Genomic DNA, 27978 nt, shown 5'->3' on the forward strand with positions numbered 1-27978 from the left:
CATTATCACTAGAGGGAAGGGGAAATCTTTAAGTCTGTTGCATATTTCCGCAAGGAGGTATACCTCAATTTTTGTTATCCATTCCATACAACTACTTTCCAAGTAATGATTAACAACTTCCCACTACCACTGACTGGGTGCTGGAGATGTCGTATGGACTTCCAAATTATCTTCTATGTCGAACCAGTTGTCCCTCTAGAAATAGGTGTTCTTACCGTCTCCAATGGTTATTTTGCAGTATTCTTTCATTTTACCTTCAATTCTCCAGATAATTCGCCACAATGGATAGTCAGTTTTAGTACATTTAAAGGGATGTTTATGCCTTTTCGATCCATATTTATCTTGCAGGAGTGCAGACCACAATGATTTCTACTTCTTAACCCCCCCCCCCCCAAAAAAAAAATCAGTTTTATGATAAAGGCTTCATTAATCACCTTAAGCTTCTAAGCTTCCTAAAGCTTAATCTGCCTTCTACCATTGGTCTACAAATCTTGTTCTTGCACACAAGATGTGCCTTTTTTTTTTTTTTTTTTTTTTCCGGTTTCAAGTGGATAGTCGATCTGATACCTTGTTAATAATATATTGATAACTACCTTTCCTTTCTCCTTTATAGTTGATAGGTACCCCTAGATATCTACCCATGTCATCTGTCATGGTGAATCCGTTTCTCTGTGCAATTTCCTTTGCCTTCTAGCTCCCTACATTTTTGGAGAAAAAAAATACAGGTTTTCTCTATGCTCACTTTGCTGCCTAATGCCTCACAAAATTTATCCAAGTATTCCTTAACAATGGAAATTTTAGATAGGGAAGCTTTTGCAAAAAGAAGTACGTCATCAATGAACATTACCCCCTTTACAAGTATGACCAAGGATCCACTTCCCTGCAGGCAGTGCATCTTGGATACAATGGGTCAATCTTTCTATGCAAATGACAAATAAATAGGGTGACAAGGGATCCTCATGTTGAATTCCTCTAGAAGGTTTAAATTCTTCCGTAACTTCCCTATTCCAAAGAATTCTAAAGGTTGAACCTATAACACACATCATAATCACATTGATTAGATTGGATGGTACTTCTGCTTTCAAAAGTGAATCACCAATAAGTTCCCACCGGATCCTATCAAATGCCTTTTCCAAGTCGATTTTAATAGCCATATGATGGATTTTTTTCCTCCTTTTCTCTTCATGGAGTGAAAAATTTCTTGTGCAACAATGATATTATCCTGAATGTTACTTCCAAGGACAAAGCTGACCTGATTGGGTGCAACAAGGCTAGGCATAAACTCTTTCAGTCTCTTAGTTATTAACTTACTCAGAGTTTTGAAACTGACATTACAGAGAGATATAAGACTGAATTTTGTAACCTTTTCAGGTTTGTCTATTTTGGGAATCAATACTAATAAAGTCTCATTGATCTTATTCTCTAACTCCACATTAAAGGCTCTGCCCACAAACATCCTTACCCGTGATACTCCAAGTCTTTTGATAGAAAGTAGCTTGGAAACCATCTGGTCCCAGAGTCTTCCATGGACCAATTTGCTATATCGAGCTATAAATATCCTTATCAGTAAGTTTATTACCAAGAATAGATAACCAATCATGATCTAAAGTTGGAAAGCTATGATCCGTTTGGAGAGGGTTTGGATCAATAATGTCTTCAATAAAGAGACCTTTGAAAAAATTAACATGACTTTTTAGATTTGCATCCTCAAAAATCCATTGATTATCTTCTCCCTTGAGGCCTTCAATTTTATTTCTCTTCCTTCTGTTTAGAGTAGATATGTGAAAATACCTCATATTACTGTCACGTTATAAAGTCCAATTTTCCTAGATTTTTGGGCCCATAGAATTTCCTTTCTCTGCAAAACTTTTTCAAGTTCAACTCTAAGTTCCTCTTCCAGTCTCCCTAAAATAGGGTTATACGGTCTTACTGCAAGTTTTCTCTAAATTCCCCCTAGACAAGCATACAACCTTTTTTTTTTTCGCAACTTCAATGTTCCTGAAAGTTTGTTTATTCCAGGTAGAAAATTCTTCTTCCAAATGATGTAAGGCAACAGGCAAGGGATGGTTTGTTTTCCATCCATGCCTCATAGTATCAGCAAAATTGCATGGGTGAACCAAATCTAATCCAAATAGTTTTTTTTGTAGGGACTTCTAATTGAGTTTGTTTCAACCAGTAAAGGAGGATGATCGGATTTGAGTCTGGGAAGCACTCTAACTACAAAATCCGACCACAAGACACGTCACTCCCTTGAATAGAGTGCACGGTCCAACCTTCTATAGATTCTTCGATAACTGTTCCACTTGGGTCCTATCCAGGTAAATTTTGGTCCCGCAAATCCCAAGTCTAGAAGATTACATTTAACTTTTCTATAAACTTTGTACATTTTTTGATCGACATAAAACTTCCACCTCTAATTGGTCTAGTACATCATTTAGGTCTCCAACTACTAAATACAGGTGTTGGAAAAAACTCAATATGGTAGCCAAGTCCTCCCAACCTTCATTGCAATTGGATTCAATGGGGCTAGGATACATAGCCACAAACCCCCACCTATTAGTATTGATAGTATCTAAAATTTCAATTAAAAAAAACTGGGCATGTGCATGAATAAGAGATACCTGGTAGCTTGTATTGAATAAAATAATCCATATGCCTTCTGATAGCCCAATTGCATCACTTTTAACATGAAGCACCCTTGAGTTTAGTTATAAAATGCTGTGCTTATTCGAAGTTCCATGATGATAGCACAATTAGGCATACTCACATCTATAATGCTTTAGAGCAGTGGCAAAAGTTTTGCTGCCCGCTCCCCTTGAATTCCATGCAAAAACCTTCATAAAGAAACTAAATTTGAATTTTGGGTACCATCATTCATCTCCATATGATTACCAAGGGAATGGTTCTGTCCTTCATTGAGCATCGGTGTTTCGACAACCAGTTCGTTCGTATCGTGAACTTCATCTGGAGGTTTACAATGTTTCGGTAAGAGTGCCAGAGAGCACATTGAGTGGGTACTCCCTTCAAAGCAATCTCCACTCCTCTCAACTGTTAGATTAGAATCAATATTATCTACATCCTCCTTTTTCCCCAGCTGGTTTTGCATTTGAAGGTCCTTGTCAATTACAACTTTCATTAGTCCAATTTGTTATCATATTCTGTGCCATCTATAATTCTATTGGTAATGAGTAGTTGATCACATGTAAACCACTTGATGGAGGGGAGGCCCTGAATTGTTTTGATTCTCTTCATTCTCTTGTCTAGTTTTCTAACACACCTCTTCGAAGATTATGATTTTAAGGAGCAATCACGTTTCTACCCTCCCTTTGATGTGTGATAGGTTGCCAGGTGGCCGATACATGAGACATGTTAGTTTCCATGTTGGGTACTGCTGTCTGATCTTATTGGGAAACCATGGGAAACCATTGCTACAAACCTAGAGCCCAATCCCACTCCATTAACAATATTACTGTCTTGTGTACAACTTTGACCTCCTCCTTCCGGTCCGCCGCTATTCCTCCGGCTTTATCAGTAGGGTTCCGCAATTGTCTTTTTTGAATTTTGTTTTCTACACATTTATCCACGGACCATGTGTCAGCTGGTACCCTCTTTGCCTCAATATTTTTAGTGGTCACAATCACTCTTTGTTCAACCTCTTCGGGATCAGTCGTTACTATATCTTCCTCACCTAAATTGTTAAGCATTGTTCTTTATGATGGCCATATTTTCTGCAATCATAGCGCAGCAAATTTGTTGCATAGAGAGTATGGTGAACACAACCTTTGCATCTAAACTCTTTTTAAGGGCCTTATCCTTTCGGTTTGGCAAGTAATGGGCCTTTTTCATGTGCAGGTATCTGAAATTCAGCAGCTGGCTTTACAGCCCACGGAGTCACAACCATTGCAGGATCCGGTTCCAGATTTCAGCATTGATGAAGAGGACAGCTTCTTATGTTACAACGATGGAGCATGGGAAGCCAATAGCCAAAAAGGGGGTAGAGCGGTTGTTTTATGGGATCAAGCAGGAAGCATTGTAGCTGCCCAGATGAAGCACTGTAGAGGACTATCTGCAATAGCAGTAGAGCTAGAAGCAGTAAGGGATGCATGTCTTCTTGCACAGTCCTTGCATGTTCGAAAGATGGTATTTCTCTCGGATTGCCTGGCCATCATATCTGCATAACAGGGACGCATCCATTCTCTGGACTGGACCTCCACAATAGTTAATGAGATTCACAGAATTAGCAGCACCTTTGGTTTTGTTGCTTTTCGTTAGTCAATAGGGTCTTATATTCTCAAGCAGACTATTTAGCAAAAGCTGCAAAACAATTTGGTTTTGATAGGGTCTGGTGAAACTTTCCCCCATTGTTCTTTGTAGAAAAAAAAGTTGACTCCGTCTTAGTTGATCTAATGATACTTCAATCCCCTCTTAGTCGGGTAATGACAGTTTCACCCCCTCTTACCTGGCAGAGGTTACAAATCCTTCTCTTCCATTAACTCACTGAATTACATAGTACATCTACTCTTAAACATTTCCCTAAAACCCTAAAATGTTGTAATAGATGTGAGTGACGGAATTCCCCCTTCACCCATCTCCAAGCTTTGGTATAGAAGTACTGAATTCTTGATAATTTCCAGAGTTGTCCCATCAATTTGTTCATATGGGTCCTGATCATATATTCTTATAGTGAGCCAAATACCAGGTCGCTTATTGAATAGAGGGAGCATCTCAACAATCCAAAACTCTTGAAAACCTCCATTTCACTTCCCATGGAGGCAAGTTTGTTCATCCAAGCAAATGCTTGTAACTTGTGGTCGCCAAACCCGTTCACTTTGTTAGTAGTAAGTTCTCCTAAAGTCGGCATTTTTCCCAAGTTAACAACTAGGGTCAGCATAATATTAGCTCTAAAATAATGGAATCAGTTAAGCCCTGTTCATGCAAAATCTCAATGAATGGACCATTAGCCTAGGAAACCCCTTCAGAAACTTTAAGAGACACATAATGACAATCATATTTTCATCTCTCTAAATAAAGTTCTTAAGAAATTTGAACAAGAGAAGACATGGTGTTCCAAGCAGCTATTATCCTCAACACTGGGTCTAGAAATTTTTTTGCAAGATTGGAGCTTCGAACCACCAAGTTTGAGTAAAATTAAATTTGGGTAGTAAGATATGGACATCATGATGAAATCTGAGATTTGGGTTTTGAGAATTCATAAGTGTCAAAGAGTGCAACAACTGATTTAGGTTTGTTGGAGCAAGTGACACTTCTAAAACAAGGCAATAAATGTCTTTAGAAAGGGAAGAAGGAAAAAAACTACATTTTCTTTGCCCAATATTTAAGCTATAATTAGAAAACAAATATACAAAACCTACGTGCAATTTGCACGTAGTATTGTACTAATACATAGAATAATCAAAGACAATAGCCACTAATATTCTGATTATCCATATAGATTTTGTATGATTATTTATTGTTCTCAATTATGCATATTGTATTTCTTTAAAAAAGAAATGAAAAATTTCAAAGACACCCTAAGATAATTGGCAAAAAGCACAGTCACCCAAAAAGTATATCAACTTAGCAAAGACACCCTAAAATGTTTCTTAAAATTTCATAATGGTATAGTACTCCTGTTAGCAAATTCCGTTAAGTCATGGTTAGGTAACGTTATAATTCTTATACTATTTTTATTCTCTTGTAACTTTACAAATTTTCACCTAGAAAAATGAATTCCTTCTTCTTCCTCAATTTGCTAATTTGTATTAGGAAAAATTTCAGGACACCCCAAAATATATAGCAAAAATCATGGACACTCAAAAAAATAAAAATAAAATTGGCAGAGATACCCCAAAATATATACTAATCCTGCAGTTGTTGGAAACGACAGCTCTTTTATGCGTATCCTCATCCTTGATGGGAGATAAATGTTTCTTTTTTTATTATTATTTTTTAATTTTGAAGGAAGAAGATGCTATTAGTTGGATTAACTGATTTAGGATTAAAATTCCAATAAGGGCAATGTCATAGTATTGTAAAGAAAAATTAGAGGCAAGTGATTAAGAGTAATATTGTAAAGTCACAAGACATTAAGGGGAGTTTAGGAATTATAAATTATTTGACCATGACTTAAGGGTATCTGCTCGTGCAGTATACTGTTTTGCCATTTTAACAAACTTTTTTTCCGGGGGTTGGGGTGGGGGATGTGATCTCTGCTAAATTTGATATATTTTTGGGATGTTTGTGATTTTTGCTATACATTTTGTTGTGTTGCTGAAATTTTCTCCTTATATTATAAGATATAGAATAATATAATTAAGGGTATATTTGCCATTTTTTTAATTGATTAATATTTTAACAAAGAAAGGGGTGATTGCCAATTTAACATAGTTCTAGGGTATCTCTGCTTTTTGCCAATTATCTTGGGTGTCCTTGAAAATTTTTCAAAAAATTTTTATTCATAATGTATCAACAAAGTAGTTCTAAATTATCAAGAAAATATAAAAAAGAAATGAAGTGCTCTTAAAATATTTTATGTGATTAACATTTTTAATAAACATCACAATCTTAAACATTTCTTTGTGTTCACTTAATTCACTTGTATTACTTGTATTAACTACTTCTGATTATATAGTTTGAAATACTATTTGTCTTTATAATACATCTAACAACCTTATAAGTAATAGTCACTTTACTTAGGATGCATTTACTTGGTTCAGAGCTAACCCAAGCTAATTACAAGTTTTATCAAATGTTTGAACTGCATGAATAGAGTATAATGAGATCTATTAGTAATTTTGCACACAAATCTTAAATTAAATAAATTACCATTGTTTTTAAGAAATTAATACCATGCCATATATATGAGAATATTACTCCTCTCCTCTATTTGATATTTTTCTATACTTTGGTATATGGCTACTTGTGCATATGCTCGTAGAAGTTTATAAGTGGTATAAAGTAATGAAATCCCTTTAGCACAAGTAATCAGACAAATTTAGTTCTCACTTCTCACGTTTAGGGTAACCAAACGGTTTTTACATTATGGACTGAACTCAACAAAGTTGGGTACTTGGGCTTGGGTTAGGGTTGAGGTTTTTTCAACCCTAACTCAGGGTTAAGATGTGTCTACGCTGAGCTCTAGAGTGCCAATACTTGGTTAGAAGTTTGAAAAAAAGAAAAAAGAAAAGCCACTGATTGAAAATCTAGAGTGCCAATAAATGGGTTGAGATTTCATGTCAGGCCCTACCCACCGATTGAAAATCTAAGTGTCTAGAGAAACTTGGGCCCCAGATTCATTTCAGTAATCCATTTATTCTATAATGGGCCTTAATAAGAAAGCCATGGTCATTACTTAAACCAATATTTATACAATAGAGTGACAAGTGTTCTCTCAAGAATAGGGTCTTGGTGACACAAGTCTATCCCCATGTCAAACAGCTGACAATGATACGTGAGGGAATCAACAAATATAAATTCTTTGTCAATACACACAACTATATGCATTTTTTACTTTCATACCCTAATCCCACTGTGACGATGCTTACCTAATTCAACAATCATATGACAATAGCAACCCAACACCAAATCCTAGTTGTAACTACCTTTCTAGGTAAGATACAAGTATACTTTGCTCAAAAGTTAAATTAAATAATAACTAAATGTTCTATTAATAAATAAAATGGATTGAATAATGGACCTGCCCTCACAAACGAGTTAGTTGCCGGTTGACCTTGGTTGGCTAAGGAACCGCCTTCAACTATCAAGTCAGTAGGGGGACAACAATAACTAATCCGAGCAATGTTTTCCTCAGAGAATACAAGAGCTGGGTGACATTGTTCATACCTCCTGGCTGAATCACTTTTTGCTTATATATGACTTACCATCCTAATCCTCACTGTTCGATTGGCCCGCGCTCATAATGGTCCTGATGATCTCGACTGTAGTTTAGGTTCCTTTCCTTGGGGAGAATGTTTTTCACTTAGGCAGTTGGTTGATTGGCTCCACTAGAGTTGTTAGTCCTTGGATTAGCGCCCCATATTCTGGTTGTTCCCTTACTTGACCAGACTTGGCCAGCGCACACAATTTTGTCCTCGGCCTAGATAAAGCCACTTTCCATCTAGTCCAATTTGACCCAACCAGGGGTTGGCCCATTATAAGTGGACACATTTCTATCAACGTCACCCATCTCCTTATGGATAGTGTCGAGCTCCAAGAGCATGGTTTAACAGGCTTAGTCAATTTCTACTTGATCTTGGGATGGGCTTTCTTCGTATAATGATCTACCACCTTGCACATGTGGTCTTCTACAGAAGCATTCTGATCTTATTCATAGAGATTAGCTTCTTGAATTTTTGATGGGACTTAATGATTCCTATGGCTCACTTCATAGCCAATTACTTTTGATGGACCCTTTGCCGACGGTGAATCGTGCTTATTCTCTCTTACTTTAAGAGGAGCATCATTGCACAATTCATGAGGCCATTGCTCCCGCTCTCACGCACTTTGCCTTGGTTGCCACATCTCCTCGATATAGTTCAAAAAATGGTACCTAGAAACACTATCATTGTGACTTTTGTGGCTTGGATGGCCATTCGGAATCCCGTTGTTTTAAAAAACATGAGTATCCTCCCAAACGTGCCACGAAGTCCACCACACAACCATCTCCAACAGTTCACTCTCTTGCTGCAACTGTGGTCCCTTCTGTTGTTGCACCATCTTTCACCACAGATCAGTACCATAAACTCCTATCTCTGTTGGAATCTGCTAACATTACACCATTGGCAAATGCTGTAGCTAAAGTATATTCTCTATGGGTTATTGATTCTGGCGCCAGTCTTCATATGGTTTCAGATTTATCTTTATTTCATTCGGATAGTCTTGTTCCCCACACCCAATCCATTTGTCTTCCAAATGGTGGTTTTGCTCTTGTTACACATATTGGGAATTGCAGCCCCATACCCACTTTACCTCTCACAAACGTCTTACATGTTCTTTCATTTGGTTTTAATTTGTTATCTGTTACCAACTTACCCAACAACTTCATTGTTTCCTAACTTTCTACCCTAATCATTGTGTAATACAGGACCTACGCAAGAAAGACAGGATTGGGTTGGGTAAGGCGTGCGATGGATTTTATTATTTGGAGTTGGATCATCCCGTTGCTGCTGTTGTTTTTCCCACCAAGGACCTTTGGCATTCTCGTTTAGGCCATCAATCTTTAAAAGTTTCTAGTTATATTGCACGTTTGGATCCGACTATTTCTTTTTATAAAAATTGTGTTTGCTCTATTTGTCCTTTGGCTAAGCAAACTCGACTTCCTTTTCTATCTAGTACAATTTCTACCACTTCTTGTTTTGAATTGATACATTGTGACATATGGGGACCTTACTTTGTTTCCTTAATTTGTGGTTCAAAATATTTTTTAACTATTGTGGAATATTTTTCATGATGCGCCTGGGTGTTTTTGTTAAATCATAAATCTGATGCTTGGTCCCGCTAAAGGGAATTTTTTGCTATGATCAAAACTCAATTTGGATACCAAATTAAACAACTCCGAATTGATAATGGTCGTGAGTTTTTTAATTCCCATTCGAATGAATTTTTTACAACCCGTGATATTGTTCATCAACATAGTTGTGTTGATTGATACACCCCAACAAAATGGGGTTGTTGAACGCAAATATCGCTACCTTCTTAATGTGGCACGTGCTTTATCTTTTCAAGCAAGTCTACATCATACGTTTTGGGGTCATTGTGTTTTGACAGTCACTTACCTAATTAACCATTTACCCACCCTGCTACTACATGGTAAGTCACCACTTCAAGTTTTATTTGGCAGGATCCCTTCATATTCCCATCTTCGAACTTTTGGATGCCTTTGTTATGGTCATAATCATTCATCCATTCATCATAAATTTGATCCCTGAGCATCTCTAGGTGTTTATATTGGGTATCCATATGCACAAAAAGGGTATAAGATTTATGATTTACAAACACATAAGATTTGCATTAGTCGTGATATCACATTTGTTGAAGATTCTTTTCCTTTTTCAAAATTGCCATCTTCATTAATGCCTGTTTTACCCATTGCTGCTTCAGATATTGATAGTTTACCCATCTTGTCAGATCTACCCTTATCAACCACACCCTCTCCCCAGCCGGTGGATGAACCTTTTTCACCCAACTTCCCATCCACCACCATCTCCCGGCCATCTCGGGTTCATCGACCGCCACCCCATCTTAAAGACTATCATTGTTATGCCATGGATGCCCAAGCTCCTCCTTCCTGCATAGGTACTCTCACTCCTGCTAATTGTTTTTTAGCCTATCATAGATTATCCTCACCCCATTTCAGGTATCTCAAGGCCCTCAATGTTACAATTGAAGCTACAAGCTTTGATAAGGCTATTGTTTCACCTGATTGGAAGGAGGCAATGGATAGTGAAATTGCAGCACTTGACCTTAACAAGACTTGGTCTCTTGTACCTTTGCCCCCATACAAGAAACCCATAGGTTGTGTTGCGTCTAGAACTTCTTCGAGGGCCGGATATTGAGATGACCACCTTAAGAGCTCTCCAGCCAAGTTGGAATAACTGGGATGCCTGCACACATAAAGAAATCAAGAACGGTCCGACCAAGTTTTGGCCGGGGAACTGCCTCCGATGCCCAAGTCAGCCTAGGCAACAATAAGAGTTCTTGAGAGAGTTCTCAAGAACGTAATGAGTAATTACTCAGATGAAGTTCTCGTCCCTTTCTCCATGTGGGAGATGGGTTTATATAGAAGTTACCTGGAGGCGGCGCTTCCTTGAGTTTCGGATCGACGGTTGGAGAGTGAGTGGAGTATCCTTGAAATAACGGCTCCTTCTTTGTTTCACCAGATAGAGCCGTTATCTGATGACTCGTCTCCCCAATTCTCGGAACAGCCTCATTGAATAGTTATCTGTAACTAACTCTTCTGACTTGGCCATCCGTAACGTCACTCTTGGACTTAGTCCAAGTGGGCTTCTTGAGCTTATTCTGTGCATGTTCCCTCAAGGGAGAACACTATTCCTCCCAAGTCTTCAGAATAATCATGTCCCGAGGGGGTTTTTTCTGCCTCTTAAGGGAGACCACTATTCCTCCCGAGTCTTCAGAATAATCATGTCCCGAGGGGGTTTTCTGTGCCTCTCAAGGGAGAACACTATTCCTCCCGAGTCTTCAGAATAATCATATCCCGAGGGGAGGTGTACGTTCTTCTCGGGGGGCCCCTTAGGCTATATTTTCTCCACAACAGAGCCCCCCATTCCGTGCGATCGGTCTCCCGAGTGTATGGAATGCTTTTCTCACACCTCTTTGAAGGTTTTTTCTTTTGAAGAAATTCTAATGCGTCGTCTTGAATGATAGCCATCATTTCTCTAAAGTCTCGTCGAGTCGAGAAGCCCCCAGCCGGGTTCTCCGAGAGATGCCATTGCCTCTATTAAGGGTGTCATGCTCTTCAAGCCGTTCCGCTCACTTGACCCTTGACTGTACAGAGCCTCTTGAAGAAAAAGAAACTAGAGATAGCTTCGAGAAGAAGACTTCAATAGTTCGGGAAACTCCAAAAATTGAGCAAGAAGCAAACATGGTTGAGGTGATCCTTTGTCCTCCCGAGAAACAAGATCGATCTCTTTTATTGTCTCTTGAAGAAAAAAAAACTTGTTTTGCTTCCTTGCTTTCTGTAATATTTTGCAGAAAATTAGCTTGTAATCATCTGCGTATTATTGAGGCATTAAGCTTTTATATCTCTCGATTATCTTCCTGGTTCACTCCCCTAGCGGAATGCCTTAAAGGTAATTGATACGTTGAAAACCTTGATGCCTTATTTCTGGCTGTGAGACTTCTCAAGAGTGTTCTCCTTTTATATGTCCCGAGTGTAACACTTCTGTATGGAATTTCTCTTATGTGACTCTTCCAAGTGCTTCATAGAAGCTCGTGAAGTTTCCCCGAATGTCCACCCGAGTAAGTATTCGAGTGTGACGCCTCTGAGAGATCTTATCTCATGAAAGTCTTCCTTGAGCTTCATAAGAAGATACTGAGTTTCCTCCCGAATGGCTACCAGAGTGAGTACCCGAGTGTGACACCTTTGAGAAATTCCATCTCATGAGAGCCTTCCTTGGGCTTTCATAAGAGGTGGGGAAATTCTCCCGAGTGGCTACCCGAGTGAGATCCCGAGTGTGACGCCTTTGAGAAATTCCATCTCATGAGAGCCTTCCTTGGGCTTTCATAAGAGGTGGGGAAATTCTTCTGAGTGGCTACCCGAGTGAGGTCCCGAGTGTGGCGCCTTTGAGACATTCCATCTCATGAGAGCCTTCCTGTACATTCTTCATTGTTGTTTGCTAAAGTGGTGCAAATGCTATTCTTTTATAGGTTTTTGGACGTTTTCAAAGATTAGTTGGACATCTAATCTATCTCACTATACCAGACCTAACATCAGCTATGTAGTCAGTTATGTAAGTCAATTAATGTATTCCCCTATTAAAGTTCATATGGTCCTTGTAGATGAAATACCAAGGTACCTGAAACTTTGTCTTGAACGTGGCATTTTGATGAAGAAGAACCACATTGAAATCATTGGCTATGCCAATGTAGATTGGGCTGGAAAATCCTATACATAGAAGATAGAGCCTTGGCTTGCACATGTTTTTAGGGGAGAATCTCGTCTCCTAGAAGAGAAAAAAACAAAGTATTGTGGCAAGGTCAAGTGCAAAAGCAGAATACTAGGCAATTGCCTCTGCTACCAATAAACTGGTATGGCTATGACTATTGCTACTTGAATTAGGTTTTGAAGTTGTTTTGCCGTAATTAGGTAGCCTCTCATATTGCTTCGGATCCAATCTTCCATGAAATAACTAAACATATAGAGGTGGATTGTCAATTTGTTCATGCGAAAGTTTAGGACAAGACCATTGAGACTCCCTATATACGTTCAAAGTGAAGACCAACTTATTGATATTTTTGCAAAGGCGTTATCTAAAACTATTTTTTAGTGCATGATGTTCAAATTGACCTCCAACAACGTCTTTTGTCTAACTTAGAGGGGGAGTGTTGGAGATGAAAACAATGTGTCAAAGACATTTTAGTCTATCTAAAAGTGCTAGGATAAAAGAGTCCAATTATGCATGTAACAAAGAAGTTGAATTTGTACAGGACTCTACCCTGTATCCTTTATCTAAAGATAACCCGTATCTCTCATCAGCGTAACTTGATGAGATGAGGGTTTCATACCATGGATGTAGGTTCTCTCCACTGGAGGTTGAACCATGTAAACCTTATCTATCTTTCTTCTTCTCGTTCTCTTTATTCTTCATTGCGTGAGAGGATGAGTCCTTACACGTATGAGGTCAAGGGAAAAGCCTCCTCATATATTAAATAATTACATAAAACTACTCTTGAGTATGTAATCGAAGTGTGCATAAATGGTCCAGGCAAACCTCATTAAAGAAGAAAATGCACATCTAAGTAGAAACCACACCAAACAATCAAAACTATATTGTCTGACACCCTATTAATTCTATTCCTGATGCGATCCAGAGAGATCCAATCCCAGCCTTGCTAAGAGTTAGTAAAAGCCTTGCTATATTTATATTGAATATAAAAAATATTTTCTAAGGATGTAGTCAAAGCACGCGTAACTGGCCAATGTGAACCTCAGTTCCAAAATATATATAAAAAAATATAAAAATAAATAAAAAAACGAAAGGCAGGTCATATACTAGCTTAATTAGTTTAGTTCAATCCTTGTAGAATAATATTGAGACAACTAATAACCAACCCCATCGGAATCCAACCAATCTAAGCTCATTGACTTCTAGTGGAGACATCCATATAATTTTCTTGAATTTATTTTACCATATATATATATAAAGAAAAAAAGAGACACTTCATGTAGTAACAGTAATTTTCTGAGTTGAATAATACAGCTACTCACATTCATGTATAGTCAGTAAGACCTATAATTATTAATGGGATTTTGCCACAACGGAAAGCTGCTTTCAGAATCTTTATAAATGCCTGTCCAACTATAATTACATGCGATGCACTCCCAATTAAGACTTCCAAAATCCCCTTTACATTTCTATATTTAGGGATAACGAATTTATAAAGAAATATAATTAACTAAGATTTTCATGCTGAAGAAACTAATGGAAGTGCAATACACGTTGTGTAAACAATAGCAATTATATGTCGTTCTTTTTTTTTTTTGGGGTAACGCGCGGCAATTATATATAATTCATTCCATAGATTTTCTGAGAATGAACCAGCTGTGTTCGTTGTTTATATAAGAAGACCAAGATCTTCTCTCTCTGCCATTGCCTGCCAAATCCTCCTCCTCCCCCACCTAGGAGGCAGGCTAATCAAACCAAATTTGTAGAAGCAGCTAGGAGGGCCAGCAGCTAGCAATCTATCAATCATGTATTCATCTTCCTGGAATTCATACGGGAATCTAGATGAAGCCGAACAAGCAAGGCTTGTTGTTCGCCGGAAAACAAGAAAGAGAATAACAATCATAGTCTTGTCCTCTATCGTCCTCGTCGCCATTATTGTTGGAGCTGTAGTGGGAACTTTGAGCTCTCGTGGTGGCAATGATTCCTCTTCTTCGTCCAACGGTGGAGCTGCTCAATCGGTTTCTAATTCTATAAAGGCAGTATGTAAGGTAACATTATATCCAGACTCTTGTTACACCAGCCTCTATGCCATGGTAAGCAATTCCAGTAACATCGATGCCCAAGAACTGGCCAAGTTGTCCGTCCAAGTCGCCATGACAGAACTATCCAAAGTGTCGGACAAAGTGTCACTCTTGAAATCCCAAGGCAAACTCGACGGTCGATCCGCAGCTGCATTGCAGGACTGTGTGAATCTCCTAGATCTGGCCATGGACCACCTAAACGACACGCTCTACTCCACTAAGCTCACGGCGTTGGAGGCAGCGGACGATCTCAGAACCTGGCTAAGTGCAGCTGGGACTTGCCAAGAGACCTGTCTTGATGGCCTCCAGAACTCCTCCTCGCCAGCTTTTCAGAACCAAATGGGAGAATATACAAAGAACTCCACTGAGTTGATCAGCAACAGCCTCGCATTGGTAACCGCAATATCCAACGTCGCATCCTCTATCAAGATGGCCGGAAGACGACGTTTAATGGGTAGCAGCAACGACGAATTCGAATACACAGGCGACAATGAATTCCCCCATTGGCTGAGTGCCGCAGACCGGAAGCTACTATCAGGAAACCAGATCAAGCCGGATTTGGTGGTCGCACAAGACGGGTCGAGCAAGTACAAGACGATCGGTGCAGCACTGATGGCGGTTCCTAGCAAGAGCAAGAAGAGGACTGTCATTTACGTGAAGAAGGGAGTTTACACAGAGACAGTTATGGTAGATTCCAGCAAATGGAATATCATGATGATCGGTGATGGCATGGGCCACACCATCGTCACCGGTCACCTCAACTTCGTCGATGGAACCCAAACTTTTCAGAGTGCCACGTTCGGTAATCAAACATTTTACTGCGTTCAATCAATCCATTCATTCATTCTCACAGTTATAATGTTCCCTGTATTAATTAAGTGAACATTTTTTTGATAAATGGTGATGATGATGCAGCTGTGTTTGGGAAAGGATTCATGGCTCGGGGGATTGAAATTCGCAACACTGCAGGGGCAGCGAAGCACCAAGCGGTGGCACTGATGACGCATTCTGACCAATGTGTTTTCTATCAGTGTCGGATAAGTGCATACCAGGACACTCTCTACACCCATTCCCTGCGGCAGTTCTTCAGGAATTGTGACATCTTGGGTACTGTCGACTTCATATTTGGTAACGCAGCGGTAGTGTTTCAGAATTGCAACATTTTTCCAAGGCTCCCACTGCCAGGCCAAGAGAACACTATCACGGCTCAGGGAAGGTTCGACCCCAACCAGAACACAGGCACCTCGATCCAGAACTGCAACATTGTAGCTGCAGAGAACCTGGGGATCACACAGACATACCTGGGGAGGCCGTGGAAGAATTATTCCACCACCATATTCATGGGGTCCTGGCTAGGAGGACTTATCAACCATGCTGGATGGCTCCCATGGATGGGTACCACCGGTCCCGACACCATCTTCTATGCAGAATACTACAACTCAGGACCCGGTTCCTCCACAAAGTATAGGGTTAAGTGGAAGGGAGTGAAGACCTGGCTCACCAACTCTCAGGCCAGTAAATTTACTGTCAATTCCTTTATCGGTGGGGGTAAATGGATCTACAGTGCCGGTGTGCCCTTCAAAGCAGGCTTGTGATTAGTACTACACAACCAAGTACTGTTACGTAGCCGATGACCAAGACAGACGCATGCAGGTGCATGGCTGGCTAATAGCCTAGCCTTCTTCTTCTTCATTATTCTATTTTGCTCTGGATTTTCAATTTAATTTTGTTTCATCCAATCCTTCTGTTTCCTCATTTTCTCGGTGTTTTTGTGGTGGGTAATTTCCTGTTTAATTTTCCCATTTCCCCCCTACATCTATGAGATACAAGGGAAAAAAAAAAACGGAAAACTCTTCGTAACTGAGGAGAAATTGTTGTTCTGTCATAGTTAAAATTTTAATTCTTTTTTTTCCTTTTGCCAAAAAGAAAATTTAATTCTTACTATAGGGTTTGGCCCTGGAAATCAAACCTACACCTGTTCAATCATGCAAAAGGTGAGAGCAATACCCATTTAAAGACTCAGAACTAGAAAGTTGCAAAGCCAAAGAAGAAGAAGATGAATCTATGTGGTACTAGAGTGGTAGAATTCAGTCAGTTTCAGTTGAGATTGGGCTACGGTTAATTTATATAGATTAATCTGTCGAAAGGTTATCTATTGGATTTTCTATGATTTTTTCCTTGCTTGACACATCAAAGTCCCAGAAGGAGTAATTCTTGGCCTTTTATCTAGTTCCATTAAATGATTGATATTCACCCTAGTCCACGCGTCATCCATGTTGGCCTTATCCCGAGAATTGTAATTCAGTATAGCGTGATTCTTGCCCCTGTTTCCTTTCCTATTACAACATTAATGCTTCGGGACTTTGGCCATTCGAATCCCAACTGGTTCATTTTCGACCTCGTGCCATCTTTTCCTGAGGACAAGTGGTCAAGCTCCCTAGTTGATTCACTTGGTTAATCCAGTGGGCCCGCTGATTTGGGACCGAACAAATATTTAATAATCATATATGGACTTATGAAGTCGGACAAACTAGATTATTCTCCCCCTTTCGAGAAAAACCAAGTGGCAAAGTCATGTAAACGTCATTATCTAGATCACCTTGAAGAAAAACATTATTAACATCCATTTGAAAAATAGGTCAACGTTTGATTGAAGCAATAGCAATGAGACATCACACAATGACTAATTTCGCAACAGGGGAGTTTCTTGGTAGTCAACACCTTCAGCTTAAGTAAATCCTTTTGCAACCAAGCAAGCCTTGTAGCATTCAATAAAATCATCAGCTTGATATTTAATTTTGTATACCCATTTACATTGGATGGTACCTTCCCAGGGGGAAGAGGTTGCAAGTTCCAAGTATGATTGGGCCAAAGAGCCTTAATCTCATCATCCATGGCAGCACAACATTTGGGATTTTAGGAAGCCTCAACAAAGGTATGGGGTCAAAATTAGTAGAAATACGAGAAAGGAAAGCACGCTGAGCAGGAGAAAAACCCAAATAAGAAAGGCAATTATTGAGAGGATAAGGACAAGACGGGAGAGAAGCAATATATCATTGACAGTTTTGGAGGTGAGGAGGAGGTTGAGTAGGATGAGTACTATGACGAATAGGGACTTTAGGATCATCAGAGCGTGATTCTACTAAAGAGGGTGATGGAGAAGGATGAGGAGGTGATATAGGATCATCAAGTGTAGGACAAGGAATGACAGGTGGAGAAGAGGGGTGGGGAGATGGAATGGGTTGAGAAAAGATAGCATGCTGGAATAGAAATATCGTCTCATGAAATATGACATCCCTAGTAGTGAATATTTTACGAGTGCCTTTTACCCATATGGATACCCAACAACAATGCTTGGAATGGCACAAGGAGAAAACTTAGATGGATTAGGGGTTAAATTTGTTCGCATAATATAAACAATAAAAAACACGAAGATGGGAATACTTTGGTGAAACACCAGTCACAAGCTCATTTGGGGGCTTACCCTTTAATAAGAGGGGTTAGGAAGATGATTAATGAGATAAATTTGAGTCTGAACACATTACCCCCAAAAAGTTAAAGGTAAATGTGCTTGAAATGTAAAGTTCGAGCAACCTCAAGAATATGCCGATGTTTACGCTTAGCAACTCCATTTTGATGAGGTGTGTTGAGAGAGAGAGAGAGAGAGAGAGAGAGAGAGAGAGAGAGAGAGAGAGAGAGAGAGAGAGAGAGAGAGAGAGAGAGAGAGAGAGAGAGAGAGAGAGAGAGAGAGAGAGAGACTCAAGATCATTATCATTACGAATTTTCTTAACAAGGTAATTGAATTGTGTTTTATCATGGCAATAAAATTTTTAAGAAGACATGGAGTTTCATTCTTATGACACATAAGGAAAACCAAGTACATTGAGAATAATCATCAACAATGGTAAGAAAGTAATGAGCATAAAAAATAGAAGCAATAGAAAAATCACCCCAAGTATCACAATGTAAATGAGAAAAGGGATAATTACTCCGTTCAACATGCATTGTAAAGGGTAAACGTGATTGTTTAGCAAGAGGACAAATGTCATAATGTCTAGGCGAAATAGTGACATCAGAAACATTATGAGATAAAAAATTGTGAGGAAAATGAGAAGATGCCCTAATCGCCAATGCCACGTGTCAAAATTATGTGCAATGTGTGAAACAAAGGGAGCAAAATGATCATAAGTACTATAAAAGTAAAGACCAGCATGCTTTGTTTCGTGGTGTGGTCCTAAAAAACACAAAAATTTGGAAAGAAAGTAACAACACAATGCATAGATTTGGTGAGTTGACTGATAGACAATAAATTATAATGAAAATCAGGAACATATAACACATCATGAAGATGCATAGAGGAAGATAAGTGAGTAGTCCCTTTGTGAGTCACTAGGACAGATGTATCATTGGGTAGTCGAATAGGTCTAGAATGAGCATAAGGTAAATCATTATTTAAAAAGATGCAAAGAGTGGGTTATATGATTAGTAATACCTGTATCGATAATCCAACGAGAAGAAATAAATGGAGGAACAACAAATAGACTCACCAGATAGATTGGTAGAAGGTTGAGGGCTTCTAGTATTGACAAACTGCATAAACTGCTGGTACTATTCGGCGGTGAGAGATGGGCCAAACTTGGGAGCCATAGAAGTTGTAGTAGTGATGAGAAGGAACTTGAATCTGTCACTTCAGAAGGAAAACTGTGAAGTTTAAAACACCGAGCCTTTAAGTCCCCTCACGTCCACAATGATCACATTTAGGACATGATCAATGAGTGCCAGAAGAACGACTCATACGACTAGAATTATTGCGAGTAGCCACAAGGGCAACGACATCAGGATGAGTAGGTACAGAATGAGTAATCCATAATTCTCGTTGTCGCTCTTCTTGAAGAACCATAGAAAATACTTTATTGATATGTGGAAGAGGTTCAACAACCAAAATCTGGTTGCTAATTGTTAGGAAGGGCAATTTGGGAAAGGATAGTTTCATCTCTAACTCTCGATTGGTTGATACTCTCCGATTTTGATTCTCCTTTGTTTCCTATATAGAATAGACTTGTAAATTAGCATATAAATAGGGAACTCACGAGATCTATCTGAACCTCCACAACTCAGTGGTCACTTCCATCTTCTCTTCTCCATTGTTCTTCACCTTATTCTTTCTCAAATTAACATGGTATCAGAGCTATAGGTCCTCTTATTCCTTTCGGTTCTAAGAGGTACTAGTACAAATAGTTGATTCTTTAGAAAGGAAAGAAATTGTACCTGGTGTGATCGAGAGTCGTTTCCTAAAAATAAAGGGGATGTAGCACCTTATGCTACACTTGTTGGTGGTTTTTGTTTGAAGATTGATGTAGCTCCTTACACTCCATTATTTTGGTGTCTCTATTGAAGATCGGTGCAAGAGAATGCCCTAACTAAGTTGTGCGATGACCTCTTCTCAAGATTGTTGCCACGATTGATGCTGGAATTTACTTTTTTTAGGTACGAATAACTACGATTGATTGAGATATTTTTTGTTCTGTGATTTGGGGCTGAGGAAGAGTGACTGTAGTCCTCCTCACTCTTGATCTGTTTAGGGTTGAGAGAATCACGATTCTTAGGAGAAGAAGCAGCCGCCGGAGTAGTCACTAGTGTTGACTGTGGGGTGAGAAACAGTCGGAGATTTCGAGAGAGAGAGAGAGAGAGAGAGAGAGAGAGAGAGAGAGAGAGAGAGAGAGAGAGAGAGAGAGAGAGAGAGAGAGAGAGAGAGAGAGAGAGAGAGAGAGAGAGAGAGAGAGAGTTGGGTGACCTGCAATCATTTGAAATGCATCTGCGATCAGGTTTTCTGGTTTTAAGTTTATTTTCTTGGTTCGATTTTCTGGTTCGGTTTTATCTTTTGGTTCAAGTGGTCCAAGTTGGTTCAATTATGGTTATGAGATTAATCTGGGAATAATTCTGATTCTAGGATTAATTTGATTTGATTTATGAGATTAATCTGATTTATTGATTCGGGGATGTCGACTCGAGGTTCATTGGTTCGAGTTGGTTTGTTAATTGAAAAAAAATCATAAGATCAGATTAGACCGAAATTTTGGGTGTCACAATAAGTGTGTTAAATGTGTAATATATGTGTTGTGGGGAACTAAAGTCCCGAGTCCCCCCCCTCGGGAGAGATACACCTCCCTCGGGCTGGTGCATCTCTTCCCTCATAAAGGGTCCTGAGTGCCTCACTCGGGACAGATGCACCCCCTTGGGCTGGCTGATCTCTTCGTTGGAGAAGGGTCCCGAGTGCCTCACTCGGGAAGTATATATATCCAACTCAAGCATTTCTCAGAAGACTCTCTTGACCAAGTCAAGAAGAGTTAGTTACACATAAACACCCAGCATATCTATTCCGAGAATTGGGGAGGTGAGTCAGCATAACGGCACTATCTGGTGCGACAAAGAAGCTGTTATTCCACTACTCCACTCACTCCTCAACTATGGATCCGAAACTTAAGGAATCGCCGCCTCCAGATAACCTCTATATAAACCCACCTCCTACATGGAGAAAGGTACGAGAACTTTCATCTGAGTAATTACTCATTACGTTTTTGAGAACTCTCTCAAGAACTCTTATTGTTGCCTAGGCTGACTTGAGCGTCGGAGGCGGTTCCCCGGCCAAAACTAGGCCGGACCGTTCTTGCTTTCTTTGTGTGTGCAGGCATCCCAGTTATTCCAACTTGGCTGGAGAGCTCTTAAGGTGGTCATCTCAATATCCGGCCCTCGAAGAAGTTCTAGACGCAACAATATGATATTGTTGACTTCATTGAGTTCGTCAGAACTTATCCCATGTGGAAAATCTTTCTTTAGATTCTATGACAGGTTATGAGGACATCATATTCCAGGAGAGTTTGCTGCCGGTAGAACCCTATGAGGGACCGATAGGAGAGGACACCGATGCACAAGGAGATACACGCCCCTGCATGGACTGCTCCTATGGAGTCTTGCCTTTAGCCAAGGAAACTTAGTTGGAAATGTGGATGCCTTGATTGGGATCATTTATATCTTTTATCTTCTCGTTAGGCTATTCCATTAATCACACTTTAAACTTTTCTTGATAACACTATGAGATTTCTGCTGATTTAACTTTGAATTTGCATTTCCATAGTTGTAATAACACTAAATTTGATACCTTTTAAATGTTTGCTCTTTTGATTATGCCATTGTGTAGTGTGTGGTTATGGATTAGCCATAAACCGAGGTCCTTGTGGTTATGGATCACATCTACAGGCATTCAGGCAAGTTTGATACCTGTTGAGTGGGGTGTGATAGTGAGGAAGGTTCTAAGATGATAATTCCTTTTCCTCGCACCATTGTTCAATGATGGAGGTAATCATCACACATGAAATGTGAGAAGACAAGACACGCTTTTCAGTGGAGAACAAAACATGCTTTAGTGGCGTAAACATGTGAATTGAATATGATCATATCTATCCAATAGTATAGTTTCAATATTTGTTCATATGTACTCCTTTATATGGATATCGGGGTGGTCGGACACTAAGATGAAGTAGTCCAGCAAATTAAACCAGATAGTTTTGCTCAACGACACGTAGTCAGGTCCATGTATTTGTTCTTCGGAGCTAATACCCATCTATAGAATGAAATGATGGTTTGGTGAGCCTAGGGTGACAAACTTAGCTCTTCAGTGCCTATACCCTTCTCTTAGTCACTCAAAGAGGTAATGTACCCATCATAATAAAGCTTGCCTTAGCCCTATACAGAACGGATTCACTTCTTCTACAGTTTTCACTCCCTGCAATTTTCTATGGTTTGTATCTAGAATTATGACATGTGGTTGTTAATTATCCAACAATCAAAATTAAAACTCAACTAAAAACTGAATCTTCCAACAAAGATCTAGAGTTGCGGCAGAAGCTAAGAAAACGGACCAAACCACCTCGGTGCTAAGCTCAATGTGAATAATATCGCATGGCCATGCTCCATAATTGGAAAACCGAAAACCATAGAAATGCAAATAACCTCCTTAAGGCATCAAGACGGAAATAAAAAATTCCAAGATCAATGTAAATTAGGTTACATACATAGGTGGAAAATGTAACGTGGTTGCGTATAAGCAGACAGACACAAAATAATAATAATATTAATAATAAATAAAAGTAAGACTTTTTCCTTGATTAACTGATGTAATGCTGAAGGACTAATGGAAGTGCAACGCACGTTGTTTAAACAATGGCATCATCTTACCAAATAAAATAAAAAACAATGGCGTTCTACAGATTTTGAGAATGAACCAGCTGTGTTGGTTTTCCTGTATATAACGAGACCAAGATCTTCTCCCTCTACTCGTCTATGAACCATCAGCTTCTCTTCGGTTGTCCGCCAAATCCTTCCCAGCTAGGAGGCAGGTTAGTATAACTTTCTGTTTAATTTGTTGCAGCCATTAGATCTCCAAGAGGGATTGATCAATTTGTGGAAGCAGCAGGAGCAGCTTCCACCTATCAAATATGTCATCTTCCTGGAATTCATACGGGAAGCTAGATGAAGCCGAACAAGCAAGGCTTGATGCTCGCCGGAAAACAAGAAAGAGAATAACAATCATTGTCTTGTCGTCTATCGTCCTCGTTGCCATTATTGTTGGAGCTGTAGTGGGAACTGTGAGCTCTCGTGGTGGCGATAATTCCTCTTCTTCGTCCAACGGTGGAGCTGCTCAATCGGTTTCCAATTCTATAAAGGCAGCATGTAAGGTAACATTGTATCCAGATTCCTGTTACACCAGTCTCTATGCCATGGTGACCAATTCCAGTAGCATCGATGCCCAAGAACTGGCAAAGCTGTCCGTCCAAGTCGCCATGACAGAACTATCAAAAGTGTCGGACAAAGTGTTACTCTTGAAATCCCAAGGCAAACTCGACGGTCGATCCGCAACTGCATTGCAGGACTGTGTGAATCTCCTAGATCTGGCCATGGACCACCTAAACGACACGCTCTACTCCACTAAGCTCACGGCGTTGGAGGCAGCGGACGATCTCAGAACCTGGCTAAGTGCAGCTGGGACTAGCCAAGACACCTGTCTTGAAGGCCTCCAGAACTCCTCCTCGCCAGCTGTTCAGAACCAAATGGGAGAATATACAAAGAACTCCACTGAGTTGATCAGCAACAGCCTCGCATTGGTAACCGCAATATCCAACGTCGCATCCTCTATCAAGATGGCCGGAAGACGACGTTTGATGGGTAGCAGCAACGACGAATTCGAATACACAGGCGACAATGAATTCCCCCATTGGCTGAGTGCCGCAGACCGGAAGCTACTTTCAGCAAAGCAGATCAAGCCGGATTTGGTGGTCGCACAAGACGGGTCGAGTAAGTACAAGACGATCGGTGCAGCACTGAAGGCGGTTCCTAAGAAGAGCAAGAAGAGGACTATCATTTACGTGAAGAAGGGAGTTTACACAGAGACAGTTATGGTAGAAACCAGCCAATGGAATATCATGATGATCGGCGATGGCAAGGGAGTCACCGTCGTCACCGGTCACATCAATGTCGTCGACGGGTCCACCACTTTTAAAAGCGCCACATTCGGTAATCAAAGATTCTGCTCTGCTATCGTATTAATTTGGTTCAACGATTCATTCATCCATTCATTCTCACAATTAATTATAATATTCCCTTAATTTATTAAATAATCAACTTTTTATCGATGATGATGCAGCTGTGTTTGGGAAAGGATTCATGGCTCGGGGGATGGAATTTCGCAACACTGCAGGGGCAGCGAAGCACCAGGCGGTGGCCCTGATGACGCATTCCGATCAGTGCGTCTTCTATGACTGTCGTATAATGGCATACCAGGACACTCTCTACACCCATTCCCTCAGGCAGTTCTTCAGGAAATGTGACATCTTAGGCACTGTCGATTTCATATTTGGAAACGCAGCGGTGATTTTACAGAGCTGTAACATTCTGCCAAGGCGCCCAATGCCAGGCCAAGAGAACACCATCACGGCTCAGGGAAGGTTCGACCCCAACCAGAACACAGGCACCTCCATCCAGAACTGCAATATTGTACCTGCAGAGAATCTGGGAGCCACACAGACATACCTGGGGAGGCCATGGAAGAATTATTCCACCACCATATTCATGGAATCCTGGCTAGGAGGGCTCATCAACCCTGCTGGATGGCTCCCATGGGTGGGTACCAAAGGTCCCGACACCATCTTCTATGCTGAATACAGAAACGCTGGACCCGGTTCTTCCACAAAGAATAGGGTCAAGTGGAAGGGGGTGAAGACCTCGCTTACCACCTCTCAGGCCAGCAAATATACTGTCAATTCCTTTCTCGGTGGGGGAAGATGGATCTATGGTGCAGGTGTGCCTTTCAAAGCAGGCCTGTGAGTACTGCAACACAACCAAATATTACCCCCAGGTTCATGGCTGGCCTAGTCTTCCTCATTCTATTTTGCCCCTCCCTTCTATTTGTTTCCTTATTTACTTGCAGGTGATCAACTGTTTATCAAATTTTTTTTCCATACATCTATAAGATGCGAACCCAAAAATAGAAAAAAAGTATTTGTGATGAGAAGAATTTATTATTGTAACAGTTAAGTTTTTAATCTTCCTTTACCAAAAAACAAAAAATTGATCTTTACCATCAGAAATGAAATGAGTCGTTAAAATCAACTATTAGGATTGTGATGTCTTTCATTCCTTTCTGTTTGATATTGCATGAGAATTTTTTTGATACGTCGGAAAGGAAAATGAGGAATTTGTAACTCTTTACGTATAAATAATGGTTTTCTATTTTACATTCTGGGATTTTAATATTTAAAATTATAATTTCAAACCCAATCATACGTTATTCAATCGAAAGGTACCCCATCGCACATGGGAAAGAACCCTAGCATGATCTCCATTGCACAAATACTTCTTCTTGGGCTCTCCATTGCTTAGACACTTCTAGTTCAGCTCTCCAACCTGTGTTGCATTACCTCACCTCTGGTATTGTCTCTTTCTTTCTTTCTTTTTCTTCTTCTTTTCGTTCTTTTCGTTCTTTTTCATTTTTTTTTGGGGGGTGTGGGGGGGGGAAAGGGGTGGGGGTATTAAATAAATGCGCTGGGGATGGGGATATTAAATATGGGAAGGGACCCTAGCATGATCTCCATTGCACAAATACTTCTTCTTGGGCTCTCCATTGCTCAAGACACTTCTTTCGCCCCCCTGGTTGCCCTCCCCCGGCGCGCCTTCCTTCCTCCCTCCTCCTCCCTTCTTTCGTTCTTTCTCTTCCCGTCAGCTCATCCGAGCATGAACCCCCCCCCCATCTCTCTTCTTACCCTTTCAGCCCCCTTCCGAAAATCACCACTAAAAAATTGAAGAAATAGTTTTTTTTTTTTGGGAGGGGGGGGGGGGGGTGAGATTCAAAAGTTAAGATTAGAGTAGATTTATAGTTTTTCATAGAAACTAAAACAAAACATTGACACCTCCTAGTTAATTGAGTTATCTTTTTTTTTTTTTTTTTTTTTTTTGGGGGGGGGGGGGTGGTGGTGGCAACAAATGCGCTTTATAAATAGGAATATATTATTAAATATGCCAATTGTAAGGATTGAACCCACAATTTCTCCACTGAGAGGTGAGGTTTCTCAACCACTCCACTAACCCTTCATTTTCATATTTACTATACTTCTAATCAAATAATTAGCATGTTTGCTACCTTCCTATTTAATTAGTTAACATATTAGCTACCCATAATTGAACCACTAGTATATTTTTTTTATTATCCTAAATGAGAAGGTTGTTTTATTATGTTAGTTAAGATGTAATGTTTCTTTGCCTTTATATGTAAGCCCTTATGGCCACTTATTAAAGAATGGAATGGAAGAATGATTTGAATTCATATTTGAGTTGATTTGGACCTTGAAGAGTAATTTATCTATATCCTTGCAAAGCTACTCGTCATCTTGAACAATGATGCCCTATCCTTATCTTTTATTTTCTATTTTGTTTATCCTTCATACTGATCCTAACTCCTAGGATTGCATCATTTGGCATCAGAGCCTGTTCAAATCAACTCAAACATGAGTTCAAATAATTCTTCCATTGCGTTCTATTTATAAGTGGCCACAAGGACTCACATATAAGGGCAAAGAAAAATTACATCTTAGGTAACAGAATAAAGCAACCTTCTCATTTAGGATTAAGAAAATATACTAGTGACTTAATTAGATAGATAGCTAATATGCTAGTCATTTAAATAAGAAGGTACCAAACATACTATTTGTTTGAGTAGAAGAGGAGTAAATATACGAGTTATGGCTGGTTGTGAAGACTGATGGTTCGGTGAAGAGTTATAGAGCAGCATATGGTGCTATCAGAAGATTGGGGAATGGTCAGGTGGTGTTTGCCATAGGAGGTGGTGTTGCTGACAGCAACATTCTATCATGTGAATTGAGAGGCATTAGGTGTGGTATTCTAGAAGCCAAGAAGCATAACTTCTCGGCTGTAGAGATTCGTTGCGATTCTTTGAATGTCGTGCAGGCCATTTAGGGATAAGTTGTTGCTCCTTGGATCATTGTTGAACTAATGGAAGTCCATAATGTCTGCGAGACCAACCGATGTGCGGATTGGTTGGCGTCAATGATGCTGTTGATCGGTGAGCTTAACCTTGATGTTGAGGCGCTCCCTAGTCCGTTGTAGTCATTTGTTAGGGAGGAGCGGTTTGGTAGCCGTTTTTTTTAGAAATTAGCTTGATATAGTCCTTTTCTCTTATTATATTATGTCATTCTCGCCCTTGTTTAAAAAAGAAGAAGTAAATATACGAGTTACTTAAATGGAGGAATAGTAAATATACTAATAATTTAAATAGGTAAGAATCATCATATTTGTCCAAGGCTTTCCTAGTTGACTTGCTTTTCTTTCCAAGGTTGAATAATGTCAATGCAAGATTGCATTAGCTTGTGTCCCACCCCACTCAACGATATTAGATCCACTTTGACTACTCATGAATGTGGTCCATAGTCACAAGATATGCTTACAACCATAGTAATAAATATCGCACAAAACTCCATAATCATGAGCAAAGAACAAGTATAAGAGATATTAATAATGAATGAATGTCAACTATCAACAAACTAGAAAGAATGGAAAAAATAAGTGGAAGCATTCAAAACTAATAAGGTTTCATTTGATTCAACTCAGTGTCTAAAAAAGTAACTAGTAACTAGTAACTATAAGTTTAGTATCTATGTTCCTAAATGGACTAATTAAGTAAGCTCTATGTCCTCCACAAAGCACCA

At 39.7% G+C, this 27978-nt stretch overlaps 2 protein-coding genes across 2 annotated transcripts; both read left to right on the plus strand.

Annotated features, from left to right (window-relative positions):
• The first annotated feature begins 14296 nt into the window (after window positions 1–14296).
• Window positions 14297–16533, plus strand: LOC149012027 (putative pectinesterase/pectinesterase inhibitor 46). The gene is made up of 2 exons (XM_089163187.1): window positions 14297–15506; window positions 15620–16533. The coding sequence occupies exons 1-2, from the start codon at window positions 14429–14431 to the stop codon at window positions 16297–16299; spliced, it is 1758 nt and encodes a 585-aa protein (XP_089019313.1). The 5' UTR covers window positions 14297–14428; the 3' UTR covers window positions 16300–16533.
• Window positions 16534–23031: 6498 nt separating this feature from the next.
• LOC149012028 (putative pectinesterase/pectinesterase inhibitor 24) lies at window positions 23032–25495 on the plus strand. The gene is made up of 2 exons (XM_089162190.1): window positions 23032–24274; window positions 24405–25495. The coding sequence occupies exons 1-2, from the start codon at window positions 23200–23202 to the stop codon at window positions 25082–25084; spliced, it is 1755 nt and encodes a 584-aa protein (XP_089018316.1). The 5' UTR covers window positions 23032–23199; the 3' UTR covers window positions 25085–25495.
• The last annotated feature ends 2483 nt before the right edge of the window (window positions 25496–27978 follow it).

Source organism: Hakea prostrata, chromosome 7 (genome assembly GCF_041222555.1).
Source record: "Hakea prostrata isolate BN-2017 chromosome 7, UWA_Hpros_2, whole genome shotgun sequence".
Lineage (NCBI taxonomy): Eukaryota > Viridiplantae > Streptophyta > Magnoliopsida > Proteales > Proteaceae > Hakea > Hakea prostrata.

Bases quoted from the DNA above. Each gene is read 5' to 3' on its own strand.
- LOC149012027 (XM_089163187.1), top strand. From the start codon at position 14,429: ATGTATTCATCTTCCTGGAATTCATACGGGAATCTAGATGAAGCCGAA. The intron at 15,507-15,619 runs GTAATCAAACAT...ATGATGATGCAG, and splicing joins TTTTCAGAGTGCCACGTTCG to CTGTGTTTGGGAAAGGATTC.
- LOC149012028 (XM_089162190.1), top strand. From the start codon at position 23,200: ATGTCATCTTCCTGGAATTCATACGGGAAGCTAGATGAAGCCGAACAA. The intron at 24,275-24,404 runs GTAATCAAAGAT...ATGATGATGCAG, and splicing joins TTTTAAAAGCGCCACATTCG to CTGTGTTTGGGAAAGGATTC.